The following is a 27,757-nucleotide window of genomic DNA, read 5'->3' on the forward strand; positions in this document are numbered from 1 at the left end:
TTCATCTATTCAATGGCAATGCCAGAGAACAATGACACATCAAAATGTTCTTCTCTTCACAATAATCAATGGCAGAAAGTCATGACCTATGTAACTCTTCATTTATTCACATCCATCTTGATTCATGTCTTTACCAACATCAAGAGCAGAGAACCATAATCATCTACCCCCTCAACTCTGCACCAAACATCAATGACAGAGAGCAATGATCCGTCTAGCCCTTCATTCCTTTACCAACATACACAGTAAACAAACTCAATAAATCTAACTCCTCATCTCTCTTCACTACCAATGACAGAGGACCATAACACATCTGAATGACAGAGGAGAACCACATATCTGACTGTTCTTTTCTTTACAACATCAATGATAGAGTATCATGATCCATTTAACTTCTCTTCTTTTTACCAACATCTACACAGAGAACCATGAACCATCTCAATCTCTAACTCTTCAGCACCATAAATGGCAGAGAACAGTGACTGAGGAAACTCTTCGCTAACAATGGCAGAGGACAATATTCAATCAACCCTTTCAAGTCTCCAGCAACATTCAACAGCTGTGATTCATGACCATCTATCTCTTCATCTGTTCAATACCAATGGAAGAGGACAATAATCAATCTACCTGCTCATGTGTGCCCAACATCGATGGCTGAGGGCCATCTAACTCTTCATGCGTTCACCACCAGTACTAACGAACAATCGTTATCAATGCAACTATTCATGCTGTCACCATTACCAACATTAGTTAGTCATAATCCAGGTACCTTTTCAACCCTTCATCCCTGTATTTAGGTGACCCTCTGGAAACATTGACATCTATAATTTTAAGGAAAAATCATTGACTCTATTTGTATAACTTATTTAGGCAATTATACAAGTAATTAATTCTGTGAAATGCAAAAAAGGTGTTTAACTACCAAAGCACAACTGAAGAGAGGATGAAAAAGGGATAAAATGCAAGACAAAATGCCTGAAAAGATCTCAGCAGCAAAACATATTGGTTTATTGTCAGAGATTTATTGAGCTCCAGAAAGTGATTCTTCACCCCCTGTGGGTGTGGTGGTATTGCCACCCACATGCATTTTCAGGTGTTCCATTTGGGGATTTCCCTCATTGCATACAGAGCATCAGTGGTAGGTCTCCTTCACATGATCTAGAGGAAAGACAAGCATGAAAAGGAAGGGTGAGTCATTTTATCAAGTATGGTTTGGTTTGTTGGCTATATTATATATCTGGCAGTTTTTCAAGTACCATCTACTCCCATTTATGAGAGAAAACCATCAGTAGACTGAAGAGTGCCATGAATCTTCTGGCATGCCAAATCCAGAGACTCGGCCACTCTGACCATATTACCACTGCACTTCATGCCTGTCACTGGTTACGAGTAAAACAAAACTAAAAACCTGGTTCTAGACTTGGGCCCTGATCACAAAAACTCTTCCAAGGAGAAATCCAAGTCAGCTAACCAAGATCTGCAGACATCAATCAACCACATGCCTGGTGGTGGCCTTTCAAAACATGGTTGTCATGAGATCCATCAAGTCCATATGTTTCAGTGGAAGAACGTTCCCCTCCACCTTAGTGTGCATGAGGGCTTCTTAAAATTTATTGCAGGACCAAAACACCTTTCTTAGGCACATTTTCAGACCGCTTCATTTCTCACTTTTGCTAGGGCAGTGGACCCTCTGAGTATCTCTTACCAACCCACAAGGGTTTCCCACACCACAGTTTAAAGACCTCTCAATTAAAAAGCCTCTGATGCATCTGAAGTTCTGTGAATTCTGAACCCGTGGGTTCCATTTTGTGTATGGTAGCCATTTTGTGGTTGCCCTCACATAGGCCGATGACTGTGGCTGAACTAGTCTTTTAAGGACATGTACACCTTAGCTCGAGTTCGTGCTGACTCCTGTTTGACCTGAGTGAACTGACCCTGTTGCCTGAAGCTGACCTTGTTAAACCAGTTCCTGCCCTTTAGCTGATCAAGATTAAGGATCAGAGCACAGGACATCATAAAGGTTTACTGCACACAAACATGCTTTATCCTACTTCTATCTGTTTCTGTTCCTTCTTGTATGGTCTATTTACGATATGGGTTGTGGTCCTTTTTATAATGGGTTTGTCCGGCTTGTCTAAAGAAGAATGTTGGGTTTGTTCAATGATTGATTATGGGCCGGACAACTGTAAAATGGGTTTGTCGTCATGCAATACTTTCATTGTGGAAACATGTGATTGGTTAAACTGTAAACAAAGAATGTTTGCCTGAAGCATAATGTTTGGCATAAAAAGGGATGACTTGCTTTGTAAAGTTGAGCAGTCTCCTGAGAACTCATACCGTGATGATTTCTAGGACTTCTGTTACTGGCTGCAGCCAATAAATTTGATCTTTTGACGCCACTCAGAAGTAGTATCCCGTGTCTCTGTATTCTAAGACAGGTGAACCCGAAGACTTTGGGCGTGCCCCTGGCGCCGCTGGGTTCTAAAACCCGGTTCTTCAGTTGGCGCTTCCAACGTGGGGCGACTTCAGCGGTACCGGTCCAAGCCTGAAGATCGTGAGGAGCTTCGTGAGGAAATTCTGGAGGACGGCCACCACTTCATCGACCCCGGCATGTCGAACGTGGACTGAAGGTCTTTGCTGCGAGGCTTCCCGCTTTCCTGACGGCTACGAAGGACTGCTGCCCTGACTGTCGCCCTGTCTTGGACCCATTTGTGATGCTTTGTACGGTGAGACGATAGACGGGTCTTCTGGTTGCGTGACTGATACCTCAGTTAAGTATAAGTGGGTCACTCCCAGTCCTTAGTTTTTTGTTCTTTGGTTCTTAGTTTGTTTGGTCCTTAGTTTTGATTTGAAAATTGCGGATCACTGACATAATATAGTGGGACATAATATCGACTATCAAGAATATCGTTGCCAAAATATCTACAGACAGAATATCGAGTTTGTATCTACAAACAGGTAAGTACAAAAATATCGAGTTAAAAAAATCGTTTACTGAAATATAGTTTATAAAGATATCGAATTTATTAAAAACAATGTTAAATTAGATTAATATTAAAAATTAATTACTAATATATACTTAAAAATACTTAAATTAACTTATAATAATTAAATAATTATTAAAAGTTATTAAAACAAATTTTTACATCATATTTGTTAAAACATATATATATAGTAACATAATATAATTAAATAATATCCAATATTATTACCGTACAATAGCATAAGTGTAAAAGTTACTATTCCCACTCCAGAGAGTGCAACAGTAGGAAAAGCGTTGGATAGCATAGGGATGAAAATTACTATTCCCACTCCAAAGAGTACAACAGTAGGGAAAGCGTTGGATAGCGTAGGGGTTAAAATTACTATTCCCACTCCAGTGGGTGCAACAGTAGGGAAAGCGTTAGATAGCGTAGGGGTACAAATTACTATTCCCACTCCAAAGAGTGCAACCGTAGGGAAAGCGTTGGATAGCGTAGCGGTAAAATTTACTATTCCCACTCCAGTGGGTGCAACAGTAGGGAAAGCGTTGGATAGCGTAGGGGTAAAAATTACTATTCCCACTCCAGTGGGTGCAACAGTAGCGAAAACGTTGGATAGCGTAGGGGTAAAAATTACTATTCCCACTCCAAAGAGTGCAACAGTAGGGAAAGCGTTGGATAGCGAAGGGGTCAAAATTACTATTCCCACTCCAAATAGTGCAACAGTAGGGAAAGCGTTGGATAGCGTAGGGGTAAAATTTACTATTCCACTCCAGTGGGAGCAACAGTAGGGAAAGCGTTGGATAGCGTAGGTGCAAAAATTACTATTCCAACTCCAATGAGTGCAACAGTAGGGAAAGCGTTGGATAGCGTAGTGGTAAAAATTACTATTCCCACTCCAGTGAGTGCAACAGTAGGGAAAGCGTTGGAGAGCGCAGGGGTAAAAATTACTATTCCCACTCCAAAGAGTGCAACAGTAGGGAAAGCGTTGGATAGCGTAGGGGTAAAAATTACTATTCCTACTCCAAAGAGTGCAACAGTAAGGAAAGCATTGGATAGCGTAGGGGTTAAAATTACAATTCCCACTCCCGAGAGTGCAACAGTAGGGAAAGTAAATACTTCATATATTATTTAAAAAAATATAAATTAATATCTATACAAAATTATTTAAAAGTTATTACCAATTTAATATAATATAATAATTAACCTATTAAAATTACTAATTAACATTAATTATCACAATAAGTTACCTATTAATACAAATTAATTACAAATTAACAAATAATTATTTAACAATTAAAAATTAATTAACAATTAATTCTAATTAAATACAATTAAAAAAATTATTTATGTAATTAATTATAAATAAATTACTTCCCACCCTATTCCCCTATAACCCCACAACAGAAAATAAATGTATAAAATTAACATAATTAGCAATTATTCAATTAAATTAAATTAATTGTCAATTAAAATTTTATTAATTACACATAAAAACTTAATTAACAATTAATTCTAAATAAATACCAATAATTAATTTTACATATTTAATTATTTATAATTAAATTACTTCCCACCCAATTCCCCTATAAACCCACAACCCGCTACAGAAAATAAATTAGTAAAATTAACATAATTAGCAATTAATCAATTAATTAAAATTAATTGCCAATTAATGTAATTAATTACCAAATATAAATTAAATAACAATTAATTAAAAATTAATACCAATAAATAAATGTACATATTTAATTAATCATAATTTAATTACTTCCCACCCTATTACCCTATAAACCCACAACCCGCTACAGAATTAAATTACGCAACAATTCAAAAACACAAAATTCATTATTTTACCATTAATTATAACATAAATACACACTTTTCACACATATAATAACATAAAAAACACTATAAAAAATTCGATATTATTAAATATTCGATAATTTTAATAACCTATATTATATACTTCGATATTTTAACTTTCTATATTTTTAACATTCGATATTACATTACTTACCTTAAAAACGATATTTTTGCTGTCTATATTCTGTCCATTCAATATTTTGTCCAATCTATATTTAAAACTCGATATTAGGTCCAATCGATATTTTGGACTCGATATTTTGACTGTTTACCAAAAATTGCAATTTCCAAAGCCAAGGGACTCGTATATTTGCGAGACTATCGTTATAGATAATCCCTTGAAGTTTGGAGCTAGATTAGTGAGCGAAGATGCCTAGTCTTAGCAAAATTAGGAGGATATTCTGTTGTGGTTGTAACAGGGATTCCAGATTGGAGGATTCATGTCCGATACCTCCAGTTGGAACTCCGACTTATGAGCTCTATTCTAAACACGGCGTGGGCCCCATTACGTTTAATGAAGTATGGGTCCACTATACTAAAAAAGATGGTGTCTTACAATGGCCCCAACATGGTAACTTTGATACAGAGATTTTAGACAATTTGGAAACTAAATTATTTAGGAAGAAAGCCCGGCCGGCAATGTTTGACTCCTTTCGCCTTTGGCGTAAAGAAGCCAGACAACGAGAAATTAAACAAGCTAAAAGAGATAAAAGAGAAAAGGATGTATCAATAATGCAAGCTGCTAGGCAGTTTAAAGAGAACGAAGAAGATAAAGCAATTGAGGTGTCAGATAGGCAACATAATATGGCTATTGATAAATGTTATCCAGCTTTGCCATTTCTTCTTGGGAATGCAACGAAGGACCCTGAGAAGGATCCTTTGCTGTCACATTTTTTGAGATTACCACCCCCTTATGCACAGAGTGCTGCGGCACCTCCGCAACCTCCAGTTGCACAAACTCTTGTTGATGTTCAGCCACCGGCTCCTCCTCAGCTGGTTCTTCCTCCTACGGTGCAGCCTCCTCTGGGGCCGCAGACTTTGCTATCGGTTTTGTCTGGAACTACTTTGCCTTATTCTCCTGTACCTTCAACTTCTCTTGCTACTAACCCTACGCTTCTATCACCTCAAAATACTTTGTCTCCTGTCCTTATGACAGCTTCTCCTTCTGCTCGACAACGAATGACTGATACTGTTACTGGTCTTTTGTCTCCTTTCTTTGGGTCATTGAGTATGACCCCTGTTTCTGTACGTAAACAAATGCGTAGTCAGCTACCTGGTCCCGAAGAGCGGGCAGTGTTAGATCTCTTGGCTCGCAGATGGGTTTTGAATGTTTCGAGGTATAACTTAGAGTCAGTTATGGATGTTTTCCAGCAGTGGGAAGCACCCAAGCAAAGGTATGGGTACATGTGCCATGGAAGAGAGTAGAAGTTTTGGCCCTTAAACAGTCTTTACCTGATCCTCGTAAGAATCCAGCTGGCTATTACAAAGAATTGTCCCAGACAGTTGACGCATGCATCATGAATTTAGCCGACATAGACATGCTGTTGGGTAACGTAGTTCCACAACCTCTATGGGCAAAGATTCGTCATGAGGATCATGCACCAGAATTAGGTGATACATGGGCTAATATTACTGCTGCGGATGGTAGACAGGTTGGTGGAGCTAAGCCTGAGCCTCTAGTTGCAGATTTACCTGGCAGAATTATCAACCTTATGAAGACAATGATGCCGGCTTTACGAGTGAATTGGGACAAGTTAGCAGCATGGAAACAGAAGAAAGATGAAAGTGTGTCAGATTTCTTCACTAGGTTTGAAGAAACATTCATAGATCATAGTGGTCAGGACATGAGTATGGAAGGTGGCCAAAGATTGTTCGTAGATAAGTTTGTCTTTAATTTACTTCCAGAGCTTTGTAACAAGTTGAAGGACTCTGAGAGTTCGTGGGCTGTTTCTTCGTCGGCTCAGATATTGGCGACTGCACAGTTCTACGAGAATAGGGATAAGGATGAGAAAGATAGAGTAGAGAAGAAGACTAAAGACTTGAAGACAAAAGTTATTTTGCAGCAGGCCTCGCTTTGCATCCGCCTCGCTCGAATCAGCAAGAGTCACAGCAACGTTCACAGTTTCAGCAACCTCCACAGTTTCAGAGAATATCACAGAAGCCTGTGTTTTTTGCTCCAAGACCACCTTTGGGTCTGAATCAGTGTGCGTATTGTAAGGAGGATGGTCATTACAAGAATGAGTGTCCTGTTTTACGACAACGTACAAGTGGTATGTCGGGTCTGAGAGGTCGTGGTGGTTTCCAGCAAGTATCTAGAGGTAGAGGACGTGGTGCGTTTCCTCAGAACAAACGTTCTTTTCCTCCTCAGAGTTCAATGAATTATTTTGATCAGCAGAATGTACAGACTGGCAGATCTACGCAATACTACACTGACGATTATTATGTTGAAAATGAGGGTACTAGTTATAATGATTGCTAGGACAGCCATGGACAAAGAGAGGGAGTAGTGTCAGTGCCAGTAGACCAGAGTGGACCTTATGTTGCAGTAGTTACATCGGGTGTAGTATAGCCTTTTCTTTTGGATACTGGTGCAGCAAAGAGTTCTATCATGCACTCTAAACTCCCTGGCCACCTTTGTCTGGCTTAACAAATGTTTCGGTAGGATTTTCTGGCGCCCCGGAACGTAATCCAGTTTCTAGTCCTTTGTCTCTTACCATTGGGCCTTGTGCATTTGAAGCACCCCTTATTCTAATGACAGGTTGTGGTGAGAATTTGATGGGTTTGGATTTGTTAAAAAGATTGCATGCGACGTTGTATTGTTCTCCTTCGGGAGTACATCTTACATTGGGTAAGAAAGTGATCTCTCCAATGTATTTATCTAAAGATCGACTTCCACTGGAATTGCGTTCTCTCCCTGATACTCTTTGGGCTACTGGTCCTAATGATGTGGGTCTTTTGGAGATCCCACCCTATGTTGTTACGCTCAAATCGAATGTTAAATTGCCACGTATTCCCCAATATCGGATTTCGAGTGATGGTGAAAGAGCGCTTTTAGCGATTATCTATGATTTGATTGAGAAAGGTGTGATTGAAGAAACAAGAGGTAATGTGTGTAACAGTCCTGTTTTGCCTGTCCTGAAATGCACTGACTCTTCTCAGCCACCTGTTTACAGGTTTGTGATCGATCTTAGAGAGGTTAACAAGATTGTTGTGCCACAGTTTCCAGTTGTTCCGGATATTACTACTTTGTTGACTTTGATTCCTGCTTCAGCTGCCTGGTTTTCAGTCATAGACTTGAAAAATGCTTTCTTCAGTATTCCAATTGCTGAGGAGAGTAGAGATATTTTTGGCTTCTCTTTAGGAGGCCGAAGCTTCCGGTTTAGGAGAGCTCCCCAAGGCTATTGTGAAAGTCCCTCCATTTATAGTCAGGCTTTGAAAACTCAGCTCGATACTCTTGTGTTACCTGTTGGTGCTGCTCTTATACAGTATGTGGATGATCTGTTAGTGGCCGCTGATGATGAGAAAACTTGTAAAGAAGCTACTCTTTCTTTGTTGCGACATTTGTCGGACTTGCATCATAAAGTGTCACCTTCTAAGTTGCAGTATTGTCACCAAGTAGTGACCTACTTAGGTCATCTACTGTCAAAGGAGGGAAGAAGGTTGACCCCAGAACGAATTCAAGCGATTGCGCAAATGACTGTACCAAGCACTCAGAGAGAAGTGCGTGCTTTCTTGGGTATCACGTCGTATTGTAGACAGTGGATTCCAAATTTCTCTCTATTGGCGAAACCTCTGTTGGCTTTGACTTGTAAAGATACACCGAATCCTCTTCCGTGGTCTGACGATTGTCAGAAAAGTTTTTCTGAATTGCGTGATGCGTTGTGTTCTGCTCCCGTGTTGGGTACTCCTGACTACAGTAAGCCTTTTACACTCTATGTTCACGAGAGAGAGGGTTGTGCATTGTCAGTTTTGACTCAACAGTTTGGTGACAAGCAGCGTCCAAGTGCGTATTTCTCGTCAACTTTAGGTCAGGTAGCTAGAGCGTTGCCAAGCTGCTTGCGAGCTACAGCGGCAGCGGCTGTTTCCATCCGACAGTCTGCTGGATTGGTGATAGATAATACGTTGGTTGTGATGGTTCCACATGCAGTGGATACTTTATTAAATCGAACCAAGACTCAGCACCTTACTAGTGCGAGGTTGTCGGATTATGAGTTGACGCTTTTGGCAAGATTGTTTTCTTAGGACGGAGGAGGAAACGAAGGGGAGAGTCGATTTAAAAGATACTCCTCTTTCGGATCCTGATGGTATGCTATGGGTTGATGGGTCATGGTACAAGCTCCCGAATGGTGATACGACTGCAGCATATGCCGTGACGACATTATGCACAATTGTTGAAACTGCACGAGTGAGCTATAATTCGGCACAAGCAGCGGAATTGATTGCATTAACGAGAGCGTGTATTCTGTCTGAGGGAAAGAGAGTGAATGTGTATACCGATAGCCAGTACGCGTTTGGGGTTGCACACAGTTTTGGACGCTTGTGGAAAGAAAGGGGATTTCTTACATCCCATGGGACTAAGATTCAACATGGGCAGTTGGTGAATGAGCTTCTTGAGTCACTTACTTTGCCGAAGCAAGTTACGATTGTGAAGTGTAGTGCTCACCGGAAGGTTACGGATGATGTTGGTCGAGGTAATGCATTTGCGGATGAAGTTGCGAAAGAAACAGCGAAAAATGTGATGAGTCGAATGTATGTTGCAGGACCTGTGAGATGGATTGGTGCAGTTGGAATGTGTGAAGATACGATTGAGAGTGTGAAATCAATCCAGGCTGAAGCCACTGAAAATGAAGAGAGTGTGTGGAGAGAAACTAAGGGTAGATTGGATTTGACTGGTTGTTGGGTTGAGTTATCAGAACACCAAAGATGGATGTTGCCGGATGCGTATGTGCTTGCGGTGGTTACGATGGCACATGGGTTGTCTCACATTAGTGCGAAAGGAATTTGTAAGTTGTTGGCCCCAGTATGGCAGAATGCCGGAATTCCTAAATGTGCTGAGAATGTGGTTTAGAGCTCGGAGGAGGAACATGGTGGCTGTTAGCTAAGCGGTCGCGGCTCGGCTCGGTTCCCTGGATGCAGGCGCGATTAAGGTTCTGAATTTGGTGTGGGATTCGGCGTAATAGAAGCAGCTTACCTTCCTGGACGTTCCTGGTGAGTGGAGTGGTTGGAGGATGGAGGGGGACTGGAGTGGATGGGCGTAGGAGCGGAGCGGCGGGACCCGGCGAGGGATGTGGGGGAGGCTCCGTGGCTTGGAGGTGGCGTCGGCGTCGGGGAGGCGTCGACGTGAGGTCCTGTCGAACGCGGTGGGAGGAGGCAGCTCTAGCGAGAAGGAGACGCGATTTCGCCCACAGTTCCCTGGGGGCGTTTGGAGTGCACCAAGCACTGAGGAAGAGAGGAGACGTTGTTCTGATTAGAGGAGAGGCCTTTTACCAGGGCAAAAGTGGCAGCAACAAGGGGGGTACGTTCAGCGCTGTCGATGCAAGTTCACCAATCAGCGCTTTCAAAGTGAGTACAGAGTTTTGTGTACAGATAGAATTTACAGTTGAAAAACAAATAACTGCTGTGGAGAGGCATCACAGGAAGTATACCTTAGGGTTTTAGTCGCGCAATATAAATTATTTTCAAATCAAATCACTTTAAGGCACCTCTCGGAGAGGGCTGATCGGGCTGATCGAGCTGGTTTATTCAAATTAGTGGAGTTGTCTAAACTGAAAACATCGGATAAGTTTGTTGCCACTGCATTATTACAGAAAGGGGAGTGGATGGATGATGCAATTGTATGTTCAGAGGGGGCCAATGAGTGGGGGGTGTATGATCAAATAAAACCTGAGGCAGTGAAACCTGTGGAAGAGATAGTGGAATCTGTGGGGCAGAAGGGAGGCGCTACCCAGGCACAAAACTGTGGTGTACGAGTCAACAGGTATGCACTGAGGGCAAGGTTAATACGAGATCCCCTGCAAGAAAACTCAGGATACCCTACGAGAGTATCCCCGCCAATCTCTACTGTAAGGTCGAGCAATAGGCAAGCTAGGCAAGGTAGGGGAAAATTTGATAGCCCGGATAAAAGTCCAGAAGAAGCTGTGGCAAGAACAAGAACGCCAAAAAGGAAGACTAGAACTAAGAAAGACGTCCCTCTATATACCAAGGTCACCCCTTCAGTGAAAACTTACTATAAAGTAATGGCTTCTAGTACCTCTCAGACAACATCCAAACCACTAAAGCCCTCGAAAATACAGACATCCCCGCCACCATTGGCCTCAACCCCCCAAATGAATGCCACAAAGCAGGGAATAGGGGCAGAGCAAAAGAAACATTCCCCCTCTAAGGGGGGCGGTGAGACTAAGAGGAAACCTGTAAAAGTCTCCGTGGAAGTCCCTGTAAATAATGAGACAACCAGAGTAGTTGCAATTGAAGAGGCGGATGAAGTGGATGTAGGCGAGACTGAGACAGTCAATTTAGACAATCTGTCTATACATCCAGATGTGACTCTCTCTAACAAATACTCTGTGCTGATAGATGGTAACACAGAAGAGGGGGATATACCTCATCTCAGTCACCAGTCTCCCAAAAAGCATGAAAGGCCTGAGCTGCAGGGGAGTTCAGCGCGGATTTGTACTAGTGAGTCAATTGCCACTAAAGCGGATGTGACATCTTCAACACTGGCAGATATCCTTCTGACTATGAAGGAGGAAATATCAAATAGGTTTACGGTTTCTGACAACAATGAGTCTGAGTTGGCTAGCCGGTTTTCGACCTCTGAAGCAAATCAGGCAGCCATTCAGGCCTCGTGTGAGGCCCTAGCAAAAAGGCTAGACGATGTAACATTAAGGACTGAAATACTGGAGAAACAACTACCACTTATAAGGGATTCAGTTCGCTCCACGGATGAAGTAGTTGCAAAGTTGAGTGTACAAAACCGAGAATTAAAAGAGGACATTGAGAGGTTAGAGAATCATTCTCGACTGAACAATTTAAAAATACTCAATGTACCAGAGGCAATGGAAGGAGCCGATCTGAAGGGCTTTGTGATATCAATGCTCAAGGGGACTGTTTTGAAGGGGGACGAGACGGTCGATTTAACTCAGGAAATACAGAGGGTGCATCGAGACCCCTTTCGAAGAAATCCTGCTAGACAAAAGCCAAGAAAAATGTTGGTAAATTTCTTGACCTACACTGTAAAATGAGCAGATTCTCTTATCAGCATTGAAAGAAAAAACAATTGCATTCAACAGCTCTAACCCGTTTCATTTTCAAATAAGGTCTGATATCTCTCATGTGACTACCACTAGACAGTGGGAGCTGGGGAAAAGACTGGATGAATTGAATGGTTTGGGGGTCAAGGCACAACTAAAGTTCCCTGCTCATTTACGGGTAATGTGGAATAATCACATGCATTTGGTAAAAACAGGGGAAGAAGCTGATGATTTATTTTGAGAATCAGGAAAGAACAGGGTACAAAAGGCAAGGAGTAGGTGGTGAAAGGTGTATAGGTTGAAGTTCTCTTTTTCTCTGATCTTTTTGTATTATTTTCTCTCTACTTGTAGTTAGGTCTTTCCCGTTATATATTTCTATATGGGACTCAGGAGGCCCGATTGGTGATATGTGGTAAGACCGTAACATAAAGACTGGTGAATGACAGAACACTATAAAAATAATTGAAAAGAAAACTGCATCCAGGAGAGGGAGCTCAGCCAAATAGGCTTGCCTATTGGAAGGGAGGGTTCCTCATGGGGGGTTAGGGCACAGGGGGGGTTCGTGTGGGGAGGAGGGACAGGGGGAGCATGGGGGGGGCATAGGGATAAAATAAAAAAAAATACTCATCTCACTAGAGTTAAGGAATTAAGCCTGTTAGGGAATCGAAAGAGTGATGGGAGAACAAAGTATAGGGAGTAAACAAACCATTTTTATCACTTGGAATGTAAATGGAATGCGGTGTCCTTGTAGACAGAGACTTATTCTAAAACAATTGGAAATATCGAGTGCTCAGATTTTTCTACTACAGGAGACCCATTTGAGTGCAGTTGAAAGTCGATCTATATTCTCTAAGGTCAAATGGATAAAAGACTTTGAGGTTTCACAGCAGACAACACATAATAGAGGAGTAGCTATATTAGTGAAACAAGGCACCTCAGTAACAATCAGTGGGGTACATACAGACTCCTCTGGAAGATGGATAGTTGTTAAAATGTCGTTAAATAGCATTGAGGTTGTAAGTGCTTCTTTTTACGGCCCTAATGTGGACGATCCATCTTATCTCTTGAAACTACAATCCATATTGATGTTAGAGGCACCACCTTATATCTTGGGAGAGGATTTTAATGTACTACTAGACCCCATCAAAGATAGGTCCAATTTGAGCAAATACGTAGGGGCACCAAAGATACGGCGTGCACTACACAATATGATCCATGATCTCGATTTGGAGGATGTATGGAGAGCTAAGCAAGGTTCACTACAGGGACATACATTTTATAGTAAGAGGTCTAAACATGCCTCTAGGATAGATTATATGTTCACAGATAGGCATTCAATTAATGACATCAAGAAGGTAGAAGTGATGCCTAGTCTTTTTTCAGATCATGCTCCTATACAGTTAGTGTTTGTGAAAAGTGCAATACAGACGCAGTCTAGATGGACATTAAAGAGGGCTATTTTGTCCAGTCCAGAGACTATACAATCGATCCAAGCATTTACCTCAGAATTTTTTACATTTAATATGGGGTCTACCACTCCAGATAATGTTTGGGATTCCTATAAGGCAGGGCTTAGAGGGAAGCTCCATGCATTAGTTTGTGCTAAGAACAGAATGGAAGTGAGGGAACTAAGAGAAATTGAGAACAGAATAGGTCAGCTAGAGCAAGATAGTATTAATGTGCACTGTAGCGAGCATGAAAGACTTCTTCAGATCGAAATGGATTTAGAATCAGCTAAGCAATTGTATAGAGGGCGCTTAGATGCAAAGTGCAACGCCCAGGGGGATGTAAGTAGGATGGATAATTTTGAATATGGGGAAAAGGCAGGAGCATTACTAGCATGGAAATCAAGATCAGATCCGTGCTAGGAATGACATCACGGAGTTAATAATCAATAATAATGGGGATACATCAAGGAACACTGAGGATCTGCAAAGCTGCCTTCTTTCTCTATTTTCAAATTTGTATAAAGAGGAGGTGAATCCGCCCATCGAAGCCATACATACTTGGCTGAGTAATAAGAATCTGCCAAAATTGTCTGAGGAGGGAAGAAATAGTTTGGATGCCCCCATAACTGCAGAAGAAATATTAGTACAGATCAAGAAGTTAAAAAACAAAAAAGCTGCCGGGACGGATGCACTACCTAGTGAGATATATAAATATCTAACTGACGATCAATGTTCAATATTAGAAATCATTTTCAACTCAATCTACTCACTTACAGGCAGGGTCCCAAATTCATGGAAGGAAGCTATAATAGTCTTGATTTTGAAGCCTGGGAAGGATCCCCAAAGAGCGGACTCATATAGACCAATCTCCCTGCTAAATGCAGATTATAAAATCTTTATGGGCATTCTGGCAGGGAGATTGGCCAAATTAACATCTAAATTGATCCATGAAGATCAGAAGGGCTTTGTGGCTGGTAGACACATTGAAGATCAAATACACCTCCTGCTGGGAAACATCGACCTTGCAGTGGGAAAATCCGAACCCTTGGCTGTGGTAGCCCTCGACGCAGCCAAGGCGTTTGACAAAGTCTGTTGGAAATACCTTTGGGAAGTTCTAGAGGTAATGGTGTTTGGGCCACTATTTATAAATACGCTTAAAAGCTGCTATAGAGGTGCCTCTGCTAGGATCCTTTTAAATGGAGCATTAACATCAGTGTTTCACATTCAGCAGGGAACCAGACAGGGGTGCCCTATCTCCCCGTTGCTGTTCAATTTATATATTGAACCTTTGGCTCAGGCTATTAGGCTCGAAACTGTTATAACACCTTTTCAGTTTGGGCAGTACAGTTCTAAGTTGGCCCTCTATGCGGATGATCTAGTTCTATACACAAGTGACCCAGTAACAGCTATCCCTCGTATTGAGGAATTGACAGCAGAGTTCAGTGCACTGTCTGGGTATATGGCGAATAGATCGAAGACCGAGGTCATGTGTTGGAACATAGATCATTGGTTAGGAGTGGAGAGTGTGGAGTTCGGATACCTGGGGATCTACATTGTGAGGGAATTAGATCGGATTCCCAAGATAAATCTGGATAGAACCACTAAAGAAATAGACCGTTTGTTTAGTAGATGGAGGAATCTCCCATTGACAATCTATGGGAAAGTGAATTTAGTTAAAATGGTTATTCTGCCCAAGCTTTCATATTTATTTTCAACTATACCGTTACTATTCCCTAAGAAGGATCTAAAAAAAATACAGAGTAAAATTGGGAGTTTTGTGTGGGGAGATAAAGGGATACGACTAACCTGGAAAAAACTTAGAAGAAGGTTGTTAAAGGGCGGGCTAGCCCTCCCCGATATTAATCTCTATGCTGTGGCTTTTCAGTGCAAGAGTCTCCGCATGCTTCTCACCAGACCTGATGATTCATCTTGGGGTAAATTGTTGCAAGAAATGGTGAGAGTAGAAGGGCGGAATGATGAATTTTTGTATAAGTTTGGCTCTCCAAAATACTTCAAAAGGGTCCACCTGAAGATTTTAAAAACAGCTTTGGAGGTATGGTACAGAGTAAGGGTAGTCTGTGGGATTGGATACTTTTCAGCTTCATCTCCAATCTGGGACTCGCCTGGCACCCCCGACTGTCTAAATGATATTCTGGCCATGCCCATAAAAAGAGCCGGAATTTTGAGGTGCAATGAGTTAATGGATGAGGCGGGGCTACACCCATGGGAATATCTGAGGGCAAAGTTAGGGAACGATCTATCAAGGTTCAATTAGTGTCCTGGCATACAGCTGAACGGGAGGAGATAGGGAGCAATGAGGTAGTTGAAAGGTTAGTCAATCCCCACATTGATACCAAAAGAAATCTCAATATGGTATAAACATTTAGTAGAGGGAGAAGACATGGGGATACCACCGGCAGAGGGGATTTGGAACAACACTGTATTGGCATTGCAGGCAGAGGACATGCTTGAACTATCTTTGAAGCTCTTATATAAATATATAAAGCCTGCCTGTCTGAAGAAGAATCATTTTTTTGTGGTTAATAGGCTTTACTACACCCCCTATAAAATCGGGAAATTTGCCCCCATCCCCCCACCGAAATGCCCAAGATGTCAGGAACTGATGGCTAATGACATCCACATGTTTATTAATTGCAAAGAGCTGGAACAATACTGGAAGGAGATAGGACAGGTTTTGTCAGGACTTTTCAGTCCCACAATTAAAGTAAACTCCTCACTCGTTATTTTTGGAGATGATGATCGCTTCTACCAGCAAGCTACATGTCAGGAAAAAGGGCTTCTCCTATATTTGATACTGTTGGCAAGGAGGGAAATATGTAAAAGATGGAAAGATTGCCTTCCCCCGAGCAGTGAGGACTGGCTAAAAGCATCATTCAGTATGGCTCGGCTGGAATACGAAAGGGCAGAGGAGAAGCCGTCTAACATCTGGCACCCTCTAATGAGGGGGGGGTAGAAACTTAAGAATGATCCGGTCACTCCAATGATTACACCATGTCCCCGATACTAAGGGGGAGGAGGTCTGATGACCCAAGTAAAGCGTGGTCAGCTTGGTAGCGCACAGTGAGAGAGTATGGCTGTAAATGTTCCACAAAGACTTGACACGGTGGGATGAGGAGTAAAAAAAAAATAGAATGTGGTTAAGAATTGTATGGTGTGTTTGATGTATAATCCTGGAAAGGGAACTCCAACTCCAGCTGGTCACTTTGCGCCTCCGACGTATATGTTCAAGGTTCTTCAATTGGATTTTATCCACATGGAAAGATGCAACAACCTGAAATAAGTCCTCATGTTGTTTGTGCCTTTACTACATGGGTAGAGGCATACCCTCTAAAAGATAATACTACCTCGTCCACAGCTAAAGTCTTGCTCAAAGAATATTTCCCTAGGTTCGGATTGCCAAGGATGGTGTGGAGTGATAATGGAAGTGAGTTTGCGGGGAAGATTATGAGAGTGTGTGAGGGTTTGGGCATCAAACAAAACTTCCATGCTGCAAATCATCCCCAATCAACTGGATTAGTGGAATGTTACAACGGCACTTTGAAGCTAAAGTTAGCCAAAATTCAGGCGAGTTCTGGTCTCCAATGCCCGATGCTTTGCCGTTGGCACTTTTGTCAACTAGAACTACAGTGCATTCCCGAATCGGACTTAGTCCGTATGAAATAGTCTTTGGACGCCCGGCGAATGTGTGGTGAGTGCCGAGGCCAGTGAAGTTTAGTGACATCGAGTATCCTGTGTTGGTGGACTATTTGTATGACCTGACGGCTAAATTGCGTGTCTTGCATCAACAGGTTCACGATAACTTGCCACCAGCATCTGTGGACCCAGGTCACACCATCAATCCCGGTGACTGGGTCCTCGTGAAAAACTTTCAGCGGACCAAAAACAAGCAGCCCCGCTGGACCGGCCCCCACCAGGTGCTCCTGTCGACAAGAACCTCGGTGGAGGTCTTCGGGAAGCGGAATTGGGTCCACGGCGTACATTGTAAGAGGGTGCCTTTACCTCTGCCGTACGACCAGTGGATCCGTGAAGGTATTGGTGACTCCGAGACAGAACGGGTGCCGAAGTTCATGCCATTTAGCGATGCACATCTAGTATGGACAAAGTCTGAACGAGAGGACGACGACATTTTGCAAGCAGCTGTACCTCCGCATCAGAGATTGGACACCACTGAGCCTGAACTTCTGTTCAAAGATCAGACAGTGCCTGGTAAAGGCCGTTATAATTTACGACCGAGAAACAATGAACAAATAGAAACATAATTTTTCATTTTGTTTTTGGAGAACAGCACTCTCTCATCCAGGAAACTGTTTTGGCCTATTTTTCTTTTTCGAGCTGCCATCCAAGCTCAGCTGTAGGGTCGTGGTATAAAGACTTGGGATTGCAGCCGTGTAGACACAAGGTCGACGGTTCTGGTTGGTCCTAGGGCTTTCCCTGGACTGACAGACGCATTCCTTAGCGGAAGAAAACCAACTGCCGCGAACAGCACGGTTAGAGGATGGAGTTTTTTGTGATGGAGAGAGCTGCCGAGGAAATGAACTTTAAAATGAAACTGTGTAAATTAATGCATAGCAAATGTTTTCTGATAACATGTGTTCTGATGTTTTTAAGCATGACGTTAGCATTGGTGGGTTGGATTGTTTTCACTACCCAATTGACTTCTGCACCCACCTCCCAACCTATGTCTTTTCCTACTACTACTTCTTTGCATTCTTTTCATATCTTACCTGAACACGAGCAGATTAGAAGGTCGGAATTTGTGAATAATTCTTTTGCACAGCTTCTGCATCAACACCAGTTGGTAGTGAACACCACTAATTGTTGGGTGTGTAGTCTTATGCCGCATACTGCGGATAGAGGTATTCCCTATTTAGTTCAACCGTTTAGTCAGAATGGATCTCTATCGGCTTTCCAAACGATGTTTATTTATGCCATCGAAGTCTATCCCCTGCGTTCCATGAGAGATAACTCAAGTAATAAAGCCTTGGTGAAGGGAATTACGAATATGAGTAGAGATATCGAAACGTATAGGACTATTCCCAAGGATGAGTTACTAGCATATGTTGGTTGGAATGCAACCGGATATAGTATTAGTCTGGGTGAGAAGCAGAGACGGAAGAAGTCACCTCCGATTTGGATCGTACCCCACCGAGGTCATTTTTGTTTGCAAGGTAATGGCAAGAATCCGAGAGCTCAGTTAGGGAAGAGTGTATGTACTCAGACGTACGTTTTTGCGTCTCAATCTTCCCCACCGTTTTTAGCAGCTAAGGGCACGTATTTTGTCTGCTTCAACAGAGCATATACATCGTTGCCTCCTGATTTTTCGGGCACATGTTATGTGGCGTATTTGCTGCCCCCTACGTACACTGCTGCTGCAGATTACCACAGAACGAGAGTTGTTAGAGGTGTTTTCGATCAGGAAGATACCATTGGACAAGAAGTGGGAGACTTCTTTAAGGGTTTCCTGCCGTTTTGGGGACCTATGGTTAACAGTAGGAACATTCGCCAATTGACAAGAGTGGTTGAGTGCACCATAAATGAAACTGCCGGTGCCCTTAGTAATTTGACTGCTGAGCTTCAAGCGGATCGTCTTATGACATTACAGAACCGTATGGTTTTAGATGTCATACTTGCAGATCGAGGTGGAGTATGTAAAGTGATCCAATTGAGTTGCTGCATTTTCATTCCAGATAATGCTCCTACAGTATACGAGGCTATTTCCAGACTGCATAAGATCTCCGAGTCTATACATGTGGACAAAGGAGATTGGTCGTTGACTGGATGGTTTTGGGGACTGTTATCCACTTGGGGATGGAAGATTCTGATGGTCATTGGTACGGCTTTAGCGATTCTTTTTCTGTGTTGTCTTTGTGTACAGTGTGGTCCTGCCATATGTGGCCTTTGTGCTACTACGTGTGTAAGGAGACCGCCTGTCTCGAGAAAAGTACAGAGCGATAGAATGATGCTCCAGCAGCACCTAAATGACCTGATGAATATTGACATCGATTCAGATACAGACTGAGTGATTGCCTATGTAAGGGCAAAAGGAGGGTCTGAGGTTCTGTGAATTCTGAACCTGTGGGTTCCATTTTGTGTATGGCAGCCATTTTGTGGTTGCCCTCACATAGGCCGATGACTGTGACTGAACTAGTCTTTTAAGGACATGTACACCTTAGCTCGAGTTCGTGCTGACTCCTGTTTGACCTGAGTGAACTGACCCTGTTGCCTGAAGCTGACCTTGTTAAACCAGTTCCTGCCCTTTAGCTGATCAAGATTAAGGATCAGAGCACAGGACATCATAAAGTTTTACTGCACACAAACATGCTTTATCCTACTTCTATCTGTTTCTGTTCCTTCTTTTATGGTCTATTTACGATATGGGTTGTGGTTCTTTTTATTATGGGTTTGTCCGGCTTGTCTAAAGAAGAATGTTGGGTTTGTTTAATGATTGATTATGGGCCGGACAACTGTAAAATGGGTTTGTCGTCATGCAATACTTTCATTGTGGAAACATGTGATTGGTTAAACTGTAAACAAAGTATGTTTGCCTGAAGCATAATATTTGGCATAAAAAGGGATGACTTGCTTTGTAAAGTTGAGCAGTCTCCTGAGAACTCATACCGTGATGATTTCTAGGACTTCTGTTACTGGCTGCAGCCAATAAATTTGATATTTGACGCCACTCAGAAGTATCCCGTGTCTCTGTATTCTAAGACAAGTGAACCCGAAGACTTTGGGCGTGCCCCTGGCGCCGCTGGGTTCTAAAACCCGGTTCTTCACATCATCGAAGTATTACACACCTAACCAGAGCATCATGGTCTCATAAAATGTGTCAGGCTTTATCCAATTGCATACCTGTACTGCAGGGGGCACTGTAATCCTCCACAGCAAACTCATCTGAAAGATTAAGGAAACAAAGAGCAGGTCATATAGTTTAGCAAAGAAGCTTAGTTTTGTTTCTTGATTCAGCAAGTTGGGCTTCTGTACAAAAGGAAGTTTCAGCAATTTCACCCACTACTTCCTGGCACCTTGGAAATGCAACAGACACAATTCAGATCTCCCAATGTATTATCCGTTTCATTACGTAAATAATGTGGACTTTATGGAGGTATACATCCCATATTGTATTTAGCTTTGGTGTGATCACCCATTTTACCACATAATAGAAAAATAAGCCATATTTTTTTGATTCATATGGAAAGTAACTTTGATTTAATCTTTCAAGGCCAGAACATAATCCTTGACACCAAAAAATTAATTTCAGAGGCGGCATCATTTAGGTCAGGGTGCTTTATCAAGAAAGGGGGGAGCATCCACCAGTCCTTTTACTCAGGGGTGTAAAGCAGGTCCCTGTAGCTCAGGGGATCCCTTAACCCGCAAAGTCCTCCCAACCTTTCAAGGGGCCCTTTTCAGCCCATGACCAATAACTATTTTTTAAATATGGTAGACTCAGGCACCACTTCACAATCTGATAGGGGGCATCATTTTGCGTTACGTTAATGCGATACATTTGAGATCTGCCACCTTTCCTTCCCTTAAAGGTCCAGAAATGCTGAATATCTGTAAGCTTTATTGTGTAACTGGTTTGTCAAATATATTTCAGTCTTCTCAGATATTCCACCTCTCAGGTGATCTTTCATAAAGATCCCCTTTGCAAGCAAATAAAATTACCACTCATTTTAAAGGTTCATCAATAAACGGATAACAGGTACTAAATATACATTAATGATTAGCAGACAAAGGTGGGGCAATTAAGGAAAGGCAACTATGAAAAAACTGTTCTAGGAAGATTCTAGATCCTGTTTGAAAGTATTTCCTTTCTAGATCCTAGGCTTCACATTTAAGAAGGTACAACTTGCAAGAGAAGCACCCCCCAAGCGGAACAGCTATCCACCGGAACTTTTGTGTGATGATGCGTCAGGGAGAGTCAGGTGATCATAACTAGAGTCTTGTCAAGAAGACACTGCATCACAACACAGTGAGTGGGCAGCTCCATGAAAATTATGCCCCAAGCCACGTAGAGTTTCTTTGAAATCAAAACAGTCTTTAATCAGTCACAGCCTGCCTTCAGAAGGTTCCGAGACTAAGGGCTTTTCATACTGGTAAATTAGCATTGCGTTTCTAAATGTCAACCATCCCTGCATCCGGTAACAATCTTTAACTTTCTTCTGGAGGTCATTTGCATAAAACAAGCTCTTGATGCATTCAGCATCTTGCTTTCCACATGAAAGGAGATTAATGGTACCCAAAAGCTCAAGCCAATGAAATAATATAGAAATCTACCTGTTTCATAGTAATCAGTTACTGTGACCATAGCCGGTTTTCTGTGTCTCACTTCAAAGTCTTGCTCAACTGAGAACCAAAAGGATATGGTAGCATTGGAGACCTACAGAAGATAAAATGGACACCAGCATAAGATCACTGCTTTTGGATTAAGTTTGTTTCATTTTCATTTTGTGAATCTTGATTTTTCAGTGACTACAGAAAATGTTTTAACCTAAAGCAGAAGCCAAATAGATGAAATTATAATGGGTGGTGTAGGAAGTTAGATTTGCTACTCTGCCAGATGTCATGTACAACCACTATTTGGTTTGGGAGTTTAAAAGTATATTGATCTCCTAAGGTGCTCTCTGTCTTTAGCACCATTGGAACAGCTGCTATCCGGTTCATGCCCGGCTCCTATATGGCTGCCAAAACTACTCCGAGATCTGCTGCGGGATGGCAGATTAGGATCTAGTGCCTCTTCGGATTACGGTGGAAGACTGTGGGATAGATGGCCTTCAAGATATGTGTCCCTACCAGTTTTTAACTGAGTCAGTTATTTCCGTTGATTCCTTCTTTGCACTGGTCTAAACGGTGGTTATGAGGACAAAAAACAAAAACAAAAAAAAAAGTATAGGGAGACAAATTGAATATAGCAAAGGCAACACCTGACACTGTTCTTGATGCTCATAAAGCCAAAATTAAATTCACTGTGGTTGTTACTTACGTATGTTCTGCAAGTAAATTATTATGAACCTATTGTGGCTCACAGAGGATCATTCATTTCTTGCCCGCAAAAAGTCTTGCATTAGATTTTAAGAAATATTCACCTTGTAATATAAAGTTTTGGTGAAATCTAATTGATCAGTTTTCTAATGATGGAACACAGCCCTGATAATCAGTAAGGATGTGACAGAAGCACAGGAGCAGTGTGGTATGTTTTCTAAAGTAATGTACCAGTGACAAATGGGTGCATGAAAAATAAATAAAAATAACAATTCACTTAAAGTTCAAATATATGACTAAATCAAACTCTTAGGATGTTAATTCAGTGTTTGGTGAACACACAGCATCCAATAAATAAATGGCAGATGCTCCATCTGCAAAAACATGTACTACACCCACCCAATTTAGAGGCGTCTAAGCTGTTGGGTTTTGAACAGCCGTGCCTCATGTGTATCTGGCTTTGGAAGCCACTAGGTATAAGTAATAGCCACCCAACCCCAGGAGGGGCTAGAGTCAATAGATTGCCCTGCCTGAGCCTGCCATGTTGGAAAACTATTAATGGTCCCAATTCATAAAGATACGTCTCAATCAGGACAAATTATATATTTGTTTTGAAAAACAATTCCCCACTTTGCAGAGTGGTCAAAACAAATATGACACCTATTGGCAAAGTTCTCTGCCTTCAGGGCAACTACCTTGCAAGCGGCTGTACTGATAGATTTAGAGAGTCCTAGGGGCAGATGTATCAAGCCTTTTGCGACTTGCAAAAGCCGAAATTCGCTGAATTTCGGCCTTTGCGAATCGCAAACGGCCGTTTTGCATGTTTTCAAATGTATCAAAAAATCGCAATTTAAGGAATCGCAAAAAATTGTGATTCCTTATTTTGCCATAGCATTTAAGGAATCGCCATTTTTGCGATTCCTTAAATGCTATGTATGTAGCAATTTCAATTTGCGAATTTTGGTTAAGAAATCGCAAATTACCACCAACTTGTTGTTGATGGTAATTTGCGAATTCTTTTAAAAAAGCTCAATTTGCCATTTTTTAAGGTGGCATGTGACGCACACACATGCCCATAGGGCATGTATGTGCGCCATATTCACACACATGTACCTTTCAGGGGTGCAGCAGGGTGTCTTTGAGACACCCCTGCACCCTTGAAATAATTCTCAAATTGCGATTAGCAAATTGCGAATTCGCGATTTAAGAATTACTTCACAATCATTCCTATGGGCCTCCTGGCCCATAGGAATGAATGGGAAATTATTCCTTAATTGCGAATTCACAAATTGCGAATTCGCAAATAAGGAAGATTAAGAATTCGCTAAAAAATAGCGATTTTTTTAATACATACCATTTTGCGATTTCTAAATAGCGATTCCTTAAAAATCGCTATTTAGAAATCGCAAATGGCTATCTTGATACATCTGCCCCCTAGTGAGCAGGCAGGGAACACTAAATTTGGTGGGTGGTCCTCCACAAGGGAAATCTAGCCATGTCCACAGCTAAGCTGGTGGTACTGCAGACCGCCCCTCAGGGCCTGAAGGGGCTGCTATATTTTTTTCTACTGGTTTCATGTGGGTTATTAACAGTAATGCTTTTGTAGAATAGTTTTCAGAAATTTAAAGGCAACAAGGTTTGGTGGCTACCTACTTATGTGCCCTCTTGACACTAAAATGTGAATATATACTCCTGGTTACCCACCTCTAGGGCACAGAACTGAAAAATACTTACATGTTCCAGGTAAATAATGGCATTGTTAGGGTGGACCTCTGTCCGTCCAATGTCCGGCACCGTGTTCAGCTAGAAGGAAGTAGTATAGAAGGAAAATTGGTGAATGAATGAATGAATGACAAAGCATTTGTATAGCGCATGGCTACCCGTGAGCATCCCAGCGCTTCAGATAAACCTAGACAGTCCTCAACGGCTTATGAGAACAAAAATGTTTTCAGCAGCTTTCTAAACTTTAGATGATTCGCTTCCAGCCGCAAGGAGTCAGGAAGCTGGTTCCAAAATGTTGCTGTTTGTAGGGAGAATCGTCTGCCACCTGAACGGGTTCTTTTTATCTTGGGTACCATGAGAAGATTTCTACTGCTGGACCTTAAGGTCCTCGGGGTCTGGTAAGGTTGGAACAGGGGTTGCAATATATGACAAATATGAACTCCAAATCTATAACAAGAAAAAACATGACCACACAGAGAACATTATGAGATTCTTTAGTTACTTATAATTATTGTTACTAACTCAAGGGTGGGCATATTGGATTTGATTACTGATCATATGTTGGCTTATTATGATGTAACCCAATTTTTTGATACAGAGCATCTGAGGATCTGGGATTCAGAATGGTGTGCCAAGATCACCCACTTATGATGGCATGGGAAACTCAGCATTCAAATTCAGATTTTGAGGTTCTATGGTCTATAATTAATATATCAGAGCCCACATGTATCATAGGATAGCATAGAAAGAGACCTAAAAATATGCACCATTCCAAAGACCGACTATCAAATTGCATGCATTTTAAAGCAAGATGTGACACTTGGGTGAACGCCATTCAGCTTCTACTATCTTAGGTACAGGCATAACAGCACACTGGAAAATAAGATGTTAACATCTTAAAGAGAACAAAAATATTATCATCAATATCATATTTGCAAAACACGAACACGGGAGCAATTAGAAACAAATGCAAAAAAAGACATGAAAGGTGACAGTGAAAGTGACACCATATGAAATTGAAGATGAGATATTGCCTTACTTGCTCTTCAAGTGCCTGCACAGCTACCTGCCTCCTAAAAGCTCCTCATGGAGTACCATATTACGCACTATTAAGTGTGCGTGGTGCCCAGTGTATTATGGTATTCCATGACGAGCTAAGCATCAGACAGAGCATCTTACCTGACCCTGGGAAGTTGTCATGGATCAAATCTCTGCATGTCAAATCTGGATTGAGATGTGAATCCACAACATTGTTTGTCACTCTTTGGGGCTGATTTTGATGGCGGGCGCCATTGTAGCGGGATTGGGATTGCCTGCCTGTCATGTGGCGGTCCTGAACCCCTAATTATGATTCAACCGCCACCGCGGCAGTTGCATCTGGCAATTTAACATTGCGACAGGTGCTGTTGGCTGCAGCACCCGCCGCAATCTTAAATGGCCATGTTGTGCATTTCCATGCACAACGTGACAGGCACCACTAGATGCCTGCCACATGGGTACCCCCCAGTGCACAACTGCCCCCCCCAGGGGGCCCATAACAGGCCCCCTTAAGCTAGCCTCCGCCAGCCTTTCCATGGCGGTTCTGTCCGCCATTGAAAGGGTTGCTGATGCCAGCATTGTGATGGGGGGGGCGGTGCCTGTCAGGCACCTCCACCATGCCCCCGGTCAGATCCGCTCCACCAGGCAATCACAACGATTGCCTGCTTCGGAAGCATGGCCAGTCCTCTTTGGGCCTGCCAGGCTTGTGGCAATATTCCCCCGCCATCTTAATGTGGCGGGGGAAATGGGAGCCAGATGGCGATAAGACCGCCACCACTGTGCCGGCTTTGAAGGTCTCTCTGCCATCGTAATTAGCACCTTAGTCCTTGCCACTAGGTCTCTTAATGATTAGATGATGTGTACATTCGGGGGTCACATATTTAAGCTGTCTGAACCGGATATGGACCCCTATGTATAATATTGTTTCTTTCTGCAGCTTACATTCTCAAACTGCCTGATATCTCAGAAAGGCTTCCCCCCTACACTCCTAAAACTCTGCATGAAAATTTGAGTTTAGTCCCTCCTTAGTCTCCCTCCTGCTTCCCTCAATCCTTCTTGTTCTAATTCTGTAACCGGCTGATACCTCATTTCATAGATCACAGCCATTTCTCTTCAAAACTCTCTCCCTGTAATCGAAAGTTAGCTAATCACCACCAGCCCATCAATCTCACCAATAATTCACCTGAAACTACATAGCCCCCCACCAATGATCACACCTACCTGGTATTAATATATCACAAAGAAACTGGAGTAAATGTAAATGCTTGTTTCTTAAGATCACATGATTAATTCCAATAACCAACAATAACAGTGAATTAACCACTAACCTTGGGTTCCGGAGCAACGGGCTACTCGCCATAAAGCGATTCAACGCCTCATCAGGGGTAGTATGCGCCATATAAATGTAACCACAGTTAACACTGTCACCAATCTGAGGTTAGAGTAACCCCCGTGGTTTGTGCACTATGGGCCTGATTCACAGAACTAATCTGAGACAAAATCCTAAACTTACTACTTTTGGTATTCACAGAATGCATTTAGTAGTTGTAAAGTTAGTATTTTGTCATAAGTTTAACTTAAGACAATCTTAAGACAGACTTAAGGCAGACTTAAGACAAACTTAAGACAAACTTAAGACAGACTTAAGACAGACTTAAGACAAAATCACAACTTTAATACTACTAAATGCCTTCTGTGAATACCAAAAGTACTAAGTTTAGGATTTTGTCTCAGATTAGTTCTGTGAATCGGGCCCTATCTTCATTATGGATCAATATGAGAAGCTACTTTGCCTAAACTCTCAAACTTGAGTTCTGCTATAGATCTAATCAATTTCTGCACATCCTGCCACATACATGTGATCTTGTGACTCAACATTATCCCCTCAAGTAAGGGTAAAAAGATTGGATCTGCATTTGCTTGTGCTTTCCCCCCACCCCCCCAAAGTCATGCATCATTTGTATCTTTTCAAATGGACAACTTCATATTAAAGTGGATTTGCAACATGAAGGACCACTTTTCTGATTAAGATATCCGCATCTCATTCAGTTGATCCCAAACTGTGCTCAAGAGCATCAATTATTTCCTAGTCTAAAAACGACAACACAAACTCTTTAGAATTTTATAGGTAAAAAAGCTGCTAGCTTGAGTGGTGTTTACTTGTTTTGAATGCTCTCTATTGGCTTTCAGCCAAAGCAAGAAGCCAATTTAAAGTCCTGGTGTTAATCCTTAGACTCTTCCACACACCCTCTAAAGTACCTCTCTGAACTCTAAGTACATTTACTGTACCCTCTGTCCTTGCCCAGCCATCTCTCCAGATGCCCTAATGCTGTAACAATATTTCAGGTCATACAAATATGCAAACTTAGCTAATAAATAAACATGATTCTCAACTGAGTGAGGAACCTTACATCAATATCCGAGGAGGAATCAAAGCTAATTAAGA

At 41.9% G+C, this 27,757-nt stretch overlaps 1 protein-coding gene across 1 annotated transcript in view; it reads right to left on the bottom strand.

The window, feature by feature from the left end:
• Positions 1-1,032: 1,032 nt before the first annotated feature.
• LOC144767998 (alpha-2-macroglobulin-like) overlaps positions 1,033-27,757 on the bottom strand; it is a 237,548-nt gene continuing 210,823 nt past the window's right edge. Inside the window, exons 33-36 of the mRNA XM_078651389.1 lie at positions 24,286-24,354; positions 21,847-21,949; positions 20,419-20,460; positions 1,033-1,158 (exon numbers count right to left, since the gene is read on the bottom strand). Of these exons, the coding sequence (XP_078507515.1) occupies positions 1,133-1,158; positions 20,419-20,460; positions 21,847-21,949; positions 24,286-24,354 (240 nt within the window). The 3' untranslated portion in view covers positions 1,033-1,132. The remainder of the gene's footprint in view (positions 1,159-20,418; positions 20,461-21,846; positions 21,950-24,285; positions 24,355-27,757) is intronic.

The sequence above is a fragment of the Lissotriton helveticus genome, chromosome 7 (assembly GCF_964261635.1).
Source record: "Lissotriton helveticus chromosome 7, aLisHel1.1, whole genome shotgun sequence".
NCBI classification, from domain to species: domain Eukaryota; kingdom Metazoa; phylum Chordata; class Amphibia; order Caudata; family Salamandridae; genus Lissotriton; species Lissotriton helveticus.